Genomic DNA, 14,058 nt, shown 5'->3' on the forward strand with positions numbered 1-14,058 from the left:
GACGGGAGCCTCCAGGGGGTGGCGCTCAATTGGCCGAGCGCCGCCCGGGTGGAGGGAGGGTTAGGTCGGCCAGGGTGTCTTCAGCTCACCGCGCACCAGCGACCCCCTGTAGTCTGGCCAGGCGCCTGCGGGCTTGCCTGTAAGCTGCCTGAGAGTTGCGTTGTCCTCCGATGCTGTAGCTCTTGGGTGGCTGCATGGTGAGTCTGCAGTTTGAAAAAAAAAAAACCGTCAGCTGACGGCACACGCTTCGGAGGACAGCGTGTGTTGGTCTTCGCCCTCCCAAGTCAGCGCAGGGGTGGTAGCGGTGAGCTGAGCCTAAAAATAATTGGCCATTCCAAATTGGGAGAAAATAATAAAAAAATAATTGGCAATGACTAAATTAAAAAAAAAAGATCTACATTATGTACACAAATGTATACAATACAAATAATAATACACCTCTCGAACACACATTGGCTTATTTTATTATCCTAAATGTATATGCCACATGCAAATGAACTTGTCATAATATCTTAAATGACAATATATATATATTGGAGGGTGTGTAATTGTGGATTGAATGTTTAACCAGCTTGCCATACTTGCCAAACCATACTGATTTTCTTACAGCATGTGTGTGTAGGGTTCATTCCAGAGAGCTGATCCAGTCTGCTGGGTTTCTTATAGCATGTGTGTAGGGTTCATTCCAGAGAGCTGATCCTGTCTGCTGGGTTTCTTACAGCATGTTTGTCTCTAGGGTTTATCCCAGAGGGCTGACCTGTATTCCCTGTTCAGGTTGAGTGAGGCAGGTTTGTTGTTGTGTCTTGTCTTGTTGCTACATTCTATTCGTGGTTAGAATAAATGGGATTATTTTTGGTTCCTTCCTCAGCCGTGACTCTGTAAGCACGGTTGCTCTTCATTGTGCTGGCAGTCGTGTACAGAGACACCACAGAAACACATTTGATTTGTGTGGGCTATTGCTATTGCCGCAGGTTGGTGTTTCCAGAGAGAACGGGACCCCGCTGCAGCAGCACCTGATTACCCTCCTCCTCCTGGTCTATAGACTGGGGCTCAGCTGTTCCAGGGGGTGCCTTTAAGAGGCTAATACTCCACACATGCCTAGACAATGCCATGCAGTAGCTGATTCACACAACATAATACCGATCATCAGATAATACCCAATCCTTATAATGGGGTGGTCAATTTGCATATCTGTTTCATGTTACAAATGAGTGTCTCATGCAAATGGTGTGTTTACAAGGAGATGAAGAACATCTGCAAAGTGAGTTAGATTGCTGCTGAGCTGCCTTTTTGATGTAGGAACCCCCTTTGAAAATAACTTTCGTTCTATTGAGAACCGTGCGCTCCTTCACAATTTCTATGGGACCCATATTTGGCTTTAACACAGGTTGCATACTAACCAAGAAAGCAAAACTGATCACAATTGATCATACCCAAAAGCAATTATTTCCAGATTATTTCTCTCTTTGCTCTGTTATTTTGAATAATGAATAATGTTTTAAAAAGCAGGTTAAAGTTTGTGATTCCCTGTTTCAGATTTTGGTGATAATATTGACCAGCTTGTTTGTAAGCAGTCTCCACATGAATTTGATTTCTTGTATGATCCATATGGCAGATTTGTTCCGCTTTGAAACACCATTGTGTATGCAATAAGCTGTGGTAGAGAGGACCAGCGCTACCTGTAGTTCACACTCTCAGGATTCTGTTTGGCTGTTCCAATGCTCTGGTAGAGAGGACCAGCGCTACCTGTAGTTCACACTCTCAGGATTCTGTTTGGCTGTTCCAATGCTCTGGTAGAGAGGACCAGCGCTGCCTGTAGTTCACACTCTCAGGATTCTGTTTGGCTGTTCCAGTGCTCTGATAGAGAGGACCAGCACTGCCTGTAGTTCACACTCTCAGGATTCTGTTTGGCTGTTCCAGTGCTCTGATAGAGAGGACCAGCGCTACCTGTAGTTCACACTCTCAGGATTCTGTTTGGCTGTTCCAATGCTCTGATAGAGAGGACCAGCACTGCCTGTAGTTCACACTCTCAGGATTCTGTTTGGCTGTTCCAGTGCTTATACAGGAGAATCTTCAACTCCTGGAGACTGCTTCCATCATAGTATGAAGATGGAATTTGATAAGCTTTCTTTCTCTGGTTTTAAACATCGAATGAAGATGGAATTTGATAAGCTTTCTTTCTCTGAATTTTAAAGATCGCATTTCGAAATTGCCAAGAACCTCCTGCCAATGCTTCTCCTTCAGTCCACATTAACAAATAGATGCATTCTTGTTTATTCTATTCTTTGATCTCTGTGTGCTGCTGATTAAGTTTGAACTGCTTGTGTTTTTATTGTGTTTGTGCTTTTGTGTTTGTTTTTTAGGACCCCCTTGTAAACAAGGCTTCGTCTCAATGGGTAAATCGTCTGGTTAAATAAATAAATAAGAGAGAAACATTCATTAGATAAATAGCAACACTTTTAAATTGAAAGGAAGTCAAACTCTAATGAATAACCCTTACAGACCTTGTTTGTGGTTTTCAATCAGGTCCTATTTACAAGACTTTAACTCATAAGGTGTTTAAAGTCCTTCTAGTTATTTGACGATGTTACAATATTTGATGTCAGAAATACAGAACTGTTTTCTTTTTCAGGTTTACATGCTGCACACTTGAATTATTTTGCCATTTAAAAAACATGTATTTTTATTTTTATTATTATTTACTTATTTTATTTATTTATTCTTTGTTTTCCTCATGAGTCATGGAGTATTGTTGTATCATTTCCTTATGATTTATTGAATGTACTTATATATTTATTTATGATTTTATCCTTACTTATGTATACTTCCTCAGCATTATTTTCTTTTCTGTTCTATACTAAAAGCTGATAATAAAAAGATATTAAAAAAGCAACATATTTTTGAAGTTTCGTTTCCATTAAGGATATATTCCATGTTGATGTGGACAGGACATGGGCTAGATCTATAAATAAGCCAAGTATTTTTTGTGTGGAAAATATTATCTTCTGAAAATGGTTATCCTGCTTGCAATCTCTATCGCCTACTACTGAAGTTAAAAATGTCTGTGCATTATTTAATAAAAATGTTGAATATATATATATATATATATATATATATATATATAATCAACTGGAATCTAGAACTCGCTACCTTTTTTCAGAGCCCGCTTTGTTTCTGTGTGTGTAATGCACCATTTTTTGTAAAATAAATTATATATATATATATATATATATATATATATATATATATATATATATATATATATATATAATTGCCGATGAAAATCAAACTTTCTGGATATCTTTGTACATAAGATGTTACATCTCTACAGTCCTATACAATGAATACATAAATAAGCCAATCCATAAATAAATGCTGAGGGACCACTCACAATGTTCATTCAGAACTGTTAAGTACTTTTAATTGGTTTTATAACATGGTGTTTTCCTTTTACAAAAAAAAAAGCAATTTGCACTTGCACCCTGGATTGGACTAACACTAACTGCTTTGATAAATATGCACAATGTTTTCTGAAAGGAGATTTCAGTGAACCCATTTCAATTCACATTTATTTTGCTTTGTTGTTGTGTGTCTTCAAAAAACATTAAATGAAAGTAACTTTTTAAGAATGTGTTGATGCAGGCACATCTTGAGTTTGGGAACAAAGACAATAAAAACGTGCATCTAAATTGAGCAAAAAGGCTTCTTTTTTAAGCTAAAGAAATAGATCTACTGAACGCTGGCTGGTAATGATGTGATTCGTTTACTTTGTAACAGTTAAATCAGATAGATTTGGTTGGTGAAACACACAGATGTATTTGTATGTGTGACATATATGTAGTGCTACTATAGGAGTATGTGATAGTTGTATTGAAAAGAGAACTATGAGGGCACCCTTAGAAAAAAATATATAATCGTTTAAGATCGTTTATCATGTTGTATTTATTGTTTAGAAATACTGCTTCAGACATTGATTTACCTGTTCACCATCATCAGACTCTTGGTTCAATCGGGTCTTTTTGAAATGCATTAACAGAGACCGTGTTTGCTTTTAAATCGCATTTTACAGTCCTCATCAAAGCACTTCTCCATAGTGCTGGAATGGTTTATTCTGTATGGCTCGTCTTTCTTCACCGAAGTTTTAGTTTTAGAAACACAAAAGGAACACAGTTATTAGAAAGAGAAAAACACCAATATCGAATGATGGGTAATGTAGCAAAACACCAACTGATGTAGTCTGGACATCCCGAACGGCTACATTTTAATTCAGACAGATTCAGAATAGCCTACCAATATACAATCGTCTATTTAAAACGTTATAACAAATATTACACACACAAACCCTTATATTACAAATGTGCTTCTTAGGAAAAAATCGTATGATAACCCTAAATACAAACTCTTATTAATACTGTCAAACGTGCCTGTCCTCCATGTTATTGCTATAGTATAAGCCTATTCAGCGGCATTTTTTAATTCTCGATCAGTAAGTGATAGTGGCAACATCAACCAAATGATTTATTTTTTTAGTTGATCTATTTGGCAAAGTAAGTTAATTCCATTTGGGTGTCCACGAGCTAAAGACTTGGGCAATGTAGCTTTCTCTGTATTTCTCACACGCCTCGAAGGCAGCATTGCATGGGTACAGTGTTGGCTATGAGTCTGTGGTTTCAGTGTCACTGTAGGGCACGCCGTTGTAATGTATAATCGACTCGATTGCAGGAGCCCTTGAGTACGGACATTCACTGGTACGAGTTACTTCTCTCAGAAAACTTGCCTGCATGATGCATTGAGATTAAACTATATATATATATATATATATATATATATATATATATATATATATATATATATATATATATACCGGTATGGGGCATATATAAACCGTAAATTATTGTGGTGTCGTTTTATAGAAACTGTTGGGAGGCACTTGGTAAAAGAAGATGAATTAATTAATGAAATGGTGGTTGTAACGTGTACAGCAATCAGGAGTATGATACATAATATTTATAAATAGTGTTTTTTTCAATAGATTCAGGTTGACATCGTGTCTTTATGCCGTCCCTCGTCTTCCCCTTAAAAGAATATTAAGAAAACAAGTAATACTAGTTAGAGCTAATACAATTCGTAGGATTAGACAGGACAACTTTTTCGAGTGTTTTAGTGAAATCCAAAATAACAGCAACAGTTTGTACAATTTGGTTTGTTTACTCGTCTTCAGTATTTGCATTGTAGTTTGTAGGTAGTATTTAGTATTACTGGTAATGTATCCAATACAGCGGTTAGTGTTTCATATAGAATGATCTGAATAGTATGGGAAATCGCGCAGGATTAAATGGGCGGGATTTCATAGGAATGGAATATGTTTCAACAACAACAACAACAACAACAGCCATAGTAAAATGAACTAAGATGACGTAGGTTATTCCTAAAAACATTCCCAATTTGTATAATGCAGCAACACTTAAACCCGATTTACATTTACCATGAACAAAGAAATTAAACTACCCACCGTTAAAATAACGCTTTCTGACCCCATTATTTTAATGATGAATGTTGCAGCTTCTAACGCCTACTTGCCAATCTAAATAATACGAAATGACTGAAACTTATTATATTTGCAAGATGATTATGCTGTTAACAAAATACCATTAACATCTGCCCACACAATTCCAAACGAACAGAAAAACGCGATCTAAGGAGATGTTTAAACTAACGAAACAAATAAACAAACAAAACAAATCTGTATAAACACAATTGATTTGTATTCATAATGAAGTATGGCTGGCATATCTGTCTTGCTTTGTACAGGCAAACGCAATGTACACTGTCTACCGGTAGAGGGAGCCGCACATTACATTTTACTCGAAGATTGAATCAAGCTCTGGAAATAGAACCACCACGCGTAGATGCACAAGCCGGAGTAACTCGAGCAGTTGCGTGTGTGATCTGATGAATAGGTCACACGTGGGTTTAGGCTTAAATAGAACATAGTCTGCAGTGTTTGTTAAGAAACAAACACTGTGACCACAGCCTTAATGTAAAGGCACTACTGTAATGCAACACTTTGCATTGAAGTCTATTTTGAATGTGAAATGGGGGAGGGGGGACGGGGGGTGGCATTAAACGCGGTCTGAAGAACCCAAACAACTGTCAATTCTAATATTAGCACTCCTGTATTCCGGCTCTATTATTGTCTGCCCAGGCAGACCTCATTGTAACAGAGCGCTTTTATTAAAAGATTAGCACTAACTTCAGCAGTTGGTGGAAAAATATCTGTTATCGCCGAGTTATTTGCAGCTGGGGAGTATTAGAGCCACGATTTGAGGTGACCTGCCAAAGTAAAACAATTGGTATGTATGTATGTTTGTATGTATGTATGTATTATTATTATTATTATTATTATTATTATTATTATTATTATTATTATTTTAATACTGATATATATTATTTAGAATCTACGCATTCAGTTTGGGAGGTAGGGTATTTAAAGAGATATTTCAGTAAACAACACCAAGTCAATAGAATTATACATGACAAAAATGCCGCCCCCTCGTTTTCATCACACGTTGCCAAGTATGTTGTAAAGAATGAGCGCTCGCCTACATTGTGTAAATAAAAGCCAGACGACTCTTAATAAACCTGCTTCATAATGAAACACAGTACTGTAATGCCTTTCGGTGTTGCAATCCGCTAACGCAAGGCGAGACCGCTTACAGTAGGCTAATGCAATTGCATTGACATTTGAAAGACACATTCACTTACTGGCTTGGGAAATACTGTAGTGCAGTAAACAAATATAGAGGGATACTTAAACAATAGATATTCCTTCATTTTAGAGATGTGTTGGGAAATCGCGTTTCTCGTGTAATCAATACATGTGATTGTGTTTCTCTATGAAATAGTGACTTACCCGTATATATCATCATGGGAGTATTATTGCACTTCTGGACTTTGTAGCTTATAACACGTATCATCTCTTGTCTGTCGCCCTTAAATTGCTTTTTCTTAAAATAAAAAGTAACATGACGCGCGTTATTAAACTCGAGGTAAGATAGCCTGAGGCGAGCATTTTTGTCAATGGTTAAGAGGCAGAATTAACGCGCGCGCGCATCAAATGGTCCGCAATCGACTGATCTTGGGAAGGTGTGCATCACGCTTTTACTGAGTGTAACATCTCATCAAGATAAATATAGATATGCAGATCGTAGACCTTCATTGGGGAGTGTTTTCACTGATTGCACTGAATCAGACACCCGCATCGCAGACCGGGTCCTGAACATAGTTTCCTGCTATATTATTTTGAGGGAAAGTCTCGCCTGGAAATGTCACCTGATTTGGATTGAAAGAACTTTTGTTGTTGTTTTTTTAAAATCTTTTCCCCACCCCCACCGATTAGAAGACCGCCCACCACAGACAGTCTGCCCGAGACCCCTTATAGATTTAAAAAGAGAGGCTGCATTCACAGAGTGACATTCATTGAACACAGCGCTCGTAAGCAGATTGCTTTTCCGCTGCCTGTATCAGTGCTCCAGTTCCCTTTGCCTGCACCGCGCGCTAAGGATGCTTAAACAACACCAGCTCCGCACAGGCATGCTGTTATTATTTATCTGGCTTTTTCACTGTATGGAAGATCACAGAGCACAGGGTAAGTCTGGACGCTTATATATATATATATATATATATATATATATATATATATATATATATATATATATATATATATATATATATATATATTACATTTTCAATTTTTATGGCTTTTTAATTTCTTTTTAAGTGCTACGAGTGTCTCAGCAGAATGACAGCTTGCCTTCAAAGATCTAACAGGACTATGTAGTACCTGCTGTTCAGGGTTCGGATTAAAGCATGGCTACTTTTTAAATATCTGTTTAGCAGTGTATTAAGATGGGTATCTTTTTATTTGTTTATTTATTTATTCATTTATTAAGTATAGTGTATATGTATTATAATAAAGAATGGCTAATTAATAATTCATAATAATATGTATTATAATGTAATGCCGCGCTGTTTTATTTTAAAAGTTTGTTAGATGGAATTTCTGGATGCTTGCTTTTACTTTAAATGTATTACATTATCTGTAGAAGCTACTACCTCGATGCTATAAATCTGTGTCCCGTTTATTTTATCAACAAAACATTGGCACTGCGAATGCTGTTGATTAAACACTGACAAACTTTCGAGGGGTCTGGATTGAATGCATTGATCATTTACACGCCTTAGAGCAGGGGATACAATTACGTGCCGGGGTATTAGCTCGAGGACAACAGTGATATAGTGCAATTAATGAATGCTGGACACACAACACGTGATTGTCTGTCTTCTGGACTCTGTGCCAGACATTATACCAGCAGCCATATTACAGTGTTGCGCTTTTTTAATAACCCGCTTTTTGGGGCTCATTGTGTACATAGGTTTTCTGTTTAGGTCTCTTTTAGCGAATAGAGTATCATACGTGGCACAGCATTGTATCTGTACATAATGAGTTGCCACTGAACTTGCAAATTCGCAATACTAATAGGCAGTGTTAGGAAGAATCACCCTCATACTTTTGGATACAGATGTAACTGTGACTCAAGCTGGTCGGTGAATTCTCCAGAAACACTGTAAAATAAATATAAACATTGCGTGACTCGGGGAATCTAGTCCTGTTAAATAAGTGCGTCGCCGGACTAGCATAGATGCATTGGTGCGCGGAAGTTCATCTTCCCAAGAATTGAAATAAACCCGACTGTCTGCTTTCTTTAACGGCTGTTTACACATCAGAGATAACAAAGAAAAGCATGTTTTAAAAACCAACACTGTAGCCTGCCCTATACTACTTATTATGTTCAAATGAATAGCACTTTACAGCCACTGTATTTATTGATAATGACTCTCCGCGTGTGTTATTATTTATTATTATTATTATTATTATTATTATTATTATTATTATTATTATTATTATTATTATTATTTACACCACGGTGTTGAAAGGACGTGTGTTTCCCACAGTATTACACCGGGTTGTTGTTGTTGACTTGCTGTACTAATTCGTTTAGTTTGTGAATTCAGTTAAAATGAATTAAAAGATAACCACCTTCTCGCTAAATGTAGCCAGCTCTTCTGTGTATAAAACACTTGGCATCCAGCGATGCTTTGGCGATCGAAAGTATTCCGAACTGTCTGTACACATGCACGCGAGCAGCGCGTTTACATGGGTTGTGGGAAACGGCTGTTGATAGATCATTGTACTGGGATCACAAGTGTTCAAACAGTTTAATCACGTTACAAATTCAGACACAATACCGAGGGTAAACAATCTAGCATAAGCCAATACAGGCTGCATGTGTTGTGTCTGTGGCACTGGCCACACACATTAATACGACTCTTTTTTATGTATTTATTTTTTTGCAGCTGGTAATTGCTGGCTACAACAGGGCAAAAACGGAAGGTGTCAGGTTCTATACATGACTGGGCTGAGCCGGGAAGAATGTTGCGGAAGCGGGAGGCTGGGAACGTCCTGGACCGAGGAAGACGTGCCGAACAGTACGCTTTTTAGGTGGATGATCTTCAATGGTGGAGCCCCACATTGTACACCATGCAAAGGTAGGCTGCTGCTTTCATCTTTTTATTGAAATGCAAGTGTTCATTTTACTATATGATGCATTTGTAAATGATAACAACTGAATATAAATGAATGGATATTTCTTAACATTGCAGGAAGTTGCTTCATTGGTTTGCTTCCTTCCTCAATTGGGTATAATGCAGCAATGACCTATTTTTAATGGTTTTAATTTATATATATATATATATATATATATATATATATATATATATATATATATATATATATATAGTGGCGATCTTGAGACCTCTCCCACTAAAGCATAGCGCCCATACCGCTGTACAAAAGAGCCGGCTCTTTTGGAAGGAGCGTATATCGGGCTTATGTCTTCGTGTGTGATTATGTCACCTACCAGCCCTGCTGCTGCCTTCCCCCTTGCACGATACTATATACATTCCAAACTCTTTTATTGTTTTTTTTAACAGAAACCTGCGACAACGTAGACTGCGGTTTAGGCAAAAGGTGCAAAATGAACAAGAGGAACAAACCTCGCTGCGCCTGCGCACCCGACTGCTCCAACGTTACTTGGAAGGGGCCTGTGTGTGGGTCCGATGGGAAGACCTACAAAGACGAGTGCGCCTTGCTGAAGGCCAGATGCAAAGGGCACCCAGACCTTGAAGTTCAATACCAGGGCAAATGCAAAAGTAAGTGCATGTTTTCTCTGAGTTTGTACTTACGTTGTTGATCAGCACTACAGCAGTTTTCGTTTGTTGGCTTGAGTTGAAATGTATTCAAATAACCATCCAATAATGTGATTCTTTGTAATGATGAGAATCGTTTTGCTGTTTGATTCTTGTAAATACATTCATATCCAAGATACAAAGTAAAGAAACCCGTTTCCTGCTTGGCATAGCCACAGTTCGCTTGTTGAAGTAGGAAGTTACAAAGTAGGCTACAATGGTCACTACTGACAAGATAAACCCGGTAGATTTAGGGTAAATAAAACAAGTGAAGTTTGTTATATGTCTATTTTTCTTTCTTTCAGAAACCTGCCGGGATGTTCTCTGTCCGGGCAGTTCCACTTGTGTAGTGGACCAGACCAATAATGCCTACTGCGTGACGTGCAATCGGATTTGTCCAGAACCAACTTTACCTGAACAGTACCTGTGCGGAAACGACGGAATTATTTACTCAAGCGCATGCCACCTGAGGAGGGCTACCTGTCTGTTAGGCAGGTCGATAGGAGTGGCATACGAGGGAAAGTGTATAAGTAAGTGTTTCTTTTTAAATAATGCTTAACTGTTACCACCGTGTCTATGTATCTTGAATGAACCCAATTCGCCCCTCCCAAACCACTGTTTATTTTAGAAGCTGTCATTTTACTAGTACGTTATTTCTGGGTTCATATTTCTATGTTTGCTGATGCATTTGAAAGGCTTTCCTAACTTAGCTGCAATATTATTTTTATATGCAACACAATGTCCAGGTTCAGTTTGTAAGGGTGGAGTGCCTTGTCAGTTGGAGACGATGATATTTGTCAAGCCGTACAGTGCAATTGTATTACAGGTATTGCGTACTTCAATACCCACCAGGTACCTTTTTACTGTCCAAAAAAGGAATAGCCAGGATAAATAAATCCCATGTGTTTTTCAGAAGCGAAGTCCTGTGAGGATATCCAGTGTCACAGTGGGAAGACGTGTCTGTGGGATGCAAGGATGAGCAGAGGGAGATGTTCACTCTGTGATGAGGTGTGTCCTGAGAGCAGATCAGACGACGCAGTCTGTGCCAGTGATAACACCACTTACCCCAGCGAGTGTGCCATGAAACAAGCAGCTTGCTCTCTGGGAGTACTGCTGGAAGTGAAGCATTCGGGATCTTGCAACTGTAAGTAAATCCTTAGGTGAAAGACACTTCCGTACTCTCTCAGCAATCCCGTGCAGATTAAGGAGTGGGAATGGGAATTTCTGTCACATGCGGCTGGCTTTAATAAAGATGCATTTCCTGCCAAACTAAATAGAAGCAAAAACTCATCTTTGGGAGCTGCTGGGTTCCTAATTCCCTTCACATAACTAACAAGGATATTGGAAGACTAACTTTCCAGTTACTGCAATTCAGATATGAATTCCAAAAGTGGGTGTGATCGTCCCAGCATGAAACTGCGCTTAATAGTGGTAATGTTTGAATCTAGCAAGGCACAAAGCGTTTGCATTGTGGCTCCACACTTACAGCTTGGAAATACTAGAATCATGTTGCTTCTCTGCTTTAATCCTGTATCGTATTGCTGATGGCTGGAATCAATCATTTTGCAATGAGCTGATGCTAATGTCTGCTTTCAAATTCACAAATAAGCCTATATATATATATATATATGTGTGTGTGTGTGTGTGTGTGTGTGTTTCATATTATATTTGTGAAAGGAGCTGCTTTTTACAGTTTGCAAGATTAAACAAATGAGTAAGTGTCTGCAGATTTATTGCTGTAAATAAACTGAGCCAGTGGATTATTTATGAGGGACTGCCTATATGTTTTACTGTTTTGCTTTTGTCAGTTGTCTTTGTGAACGTCATGTAGAAATACTTCTCCCCGCCCCCCGTCCCATGTGTGCACTGGCAGAAACAGTCAGGATGGGCCAGGGATGCATCTCAGCCCTGTTGCAGTTAGTGTGCGCAGAAATACCGCTAAGGAAGGAATCTCAAATACAGTATACCTAGACCACAAGAGCATGTTGTGTGTGCTTTCAGGAATCTGAGCCATTGAACCTTCGCATCTCTCTATGTCTGCACTTCTGACTTATTAGATTATGTAAATCTCATTGCATAACAGCAGATGCCACAGAGCATCACTGACTGCCAAGTCCTGTAGAAACACAAGGCTACATTGTGGCTGTCCAGAGGGCTTTGAAAACATGCACTGAGCTTCTGCGCTGTTGTGATCCTTATTTATACAACAGCTCCCGTGTATTCCCCCATATAGCCATTACTGAAGACCAGGAGGAAGAGGAGGAAGACGAAGACCAGGACTACATGACTTCTCTGCATATATCTCCATTACTGGACTGGTAAAGCAGTGGGACTGTGGGAGCAGCCCTAGGGCAAGGACTCCTGTCCATACTGTAAATAAGTGTACACTTATTTATTTCACACAAAAAGAAAGAAGTACACATATAGTTGAGTCTGCTAGATGTTTATTTATACAGTGTCGTGGTTTATAATTTATACATTTCAAAATGTCTGGCTGACTATATACCTTGTTTTTGTTTTGTAATTTGGTGGTTTTGTTCTTGTTTCCTTTCTTTTTTATTTTTTTTAGATATATATTGGTCCAAAGAAGAGCAGTGTTATTTATTGTGAGGTACCGGTAGTTTGCTACCATGTAAAGTAGATTTCTTCTGCAAGCTGTACATTGCATTCCTATGGCTGTACAAATCTGCTTATTCCTGGCATTTTCTTTCTGTAGCACAGGTGTTTATTTCTCACAGCATTGCATGTTAGTCTGTGTGTTTATTTATTGCAAATCCGCTACGCATTCATGTACATAAAATTCTTCAGGTTTCGTTTACAACTAGGGAATCATTATTACAGACCAAAGGTCCTCTGCTAATGGTTCTGCACACGTGTGTGGTTCACCACAGTGACATTGAGAGGATTTCTTTTCTTGAAAACAGACTATTGTTTCTTTGAACACAGTCTAGAAGCAGCATGGTGTGTAACTTGTTCCGAACACGTCAGGACATGCAGAAGTCAATGTAACAGCATTGCAGATATCTCCCCAGATCAATATGCTCAGGTTGTCGGGGAGTTTACAGTTTGTTTAGGATATTTCTTTTATTATTGAATTCAACTGCATAAAAACTGGTTTAGCCAATGTACGGTGTCTTCGTGTGAAATGTACCGCATCAACATTGTATCAGTACATCAATTAGCTTTTCTCTCTTTATTTTCTTTGTTTTTTGCAAGACATTTTTTTTTATTGTTGCATTTTTTTATTTTCAACCATGAAAAGTTAAATACAAATTCAGTTATAAATATATAGTTTTGTATTTTTTTATGTAAATGTCAAATGTATATAAAAAGTTATAATGGTATTTGTACAGATATGATGAGTGAAACAATAAAAAATGGAATTTTCCCTAATGCTTTGTTGTGGAGTTTTTCAAATCAAATAAATAAATAAATGAATGAATAAAAACACTTGATAATCATAATTTATTGCCTTATCTAAGAGAAATGAGACAGTTCAGGCATTAAAGAAAATAGTTACAGGTCAAATCCATGGTGTGGGAGACGGGACACTGAAGATCTGTTCTCTTCTATACTGGCCCACTTTAAGTGAGAGTTTTATAGATCCTTTCAGACCACCAGCCTTGTGTGATCTGGGATCATTAGCATAAAGGACCCATACTGCCGGCAGAGCAGAGCATACAGCAAGGGCACACACTGGCTAGAGTGGGACCCCTGTGTCCACAGGACCTGTGCTTCCAATCACACCTA

At 38.3% G+C, this 14,058-nt stretch overlaps 1 protein-coding gene across 2 annotated transcripts; it reads left to right on the plus strand.

Moving 5' to 3' along the window:
- Positions 1-7,151: 7,151 nt before the first annotated feature.
- LOC117403607 (follistatin-A) lies at positions 7,152-13,701 on the plus strand. Of its 2 annotated transcripts, none has more exons than XM_034005836.3 (6): positions 7,152-7,648; positions 9,418-9,609; positions 10,054-10,272; positions 10,614-10,838; positions 11,222-11,452; positions 12,519-13,701. In XM_034005836.3, exons 1-6 carry the CDS (start codon positions 7,564-7,566, stop codon positions 12,539-12,541), a joined length of 975 nt encoding a protein of 324 aa, XP_033861727.1. In that variant the 5' UTR covers positions 7,152-7,563; the 3' UTR covers positions 12,542-13,701. The 2 variants fall into 2 exon arrangements, with proteins under 2 accessions (XP_033861727.1, XP_033861726.1); XM_034005835.3 differs by having other exon boundaries at positions 7,159-7,648; positions 12,542-13,701.
- Positions 13,702-14,058: the final 357 nt, after the last annotated feature.

This window comes from Acipenser ruthenus, chromosome 2 (assembly GCF_902713425.1).
Source record: "Acipenser ruthenus chromosome 2, fAciRut3.2 maternal haplotype, whole genome shotgun sequence".
In the NCBI taxonomy this organism is placed as follows: domain Eukaryota; kingdom Metazoa; phylum Chordata; class Actinopteri; order Acipenseriformes; family Acipenseridae; genus Acipenser; species Acipenser ruthenus.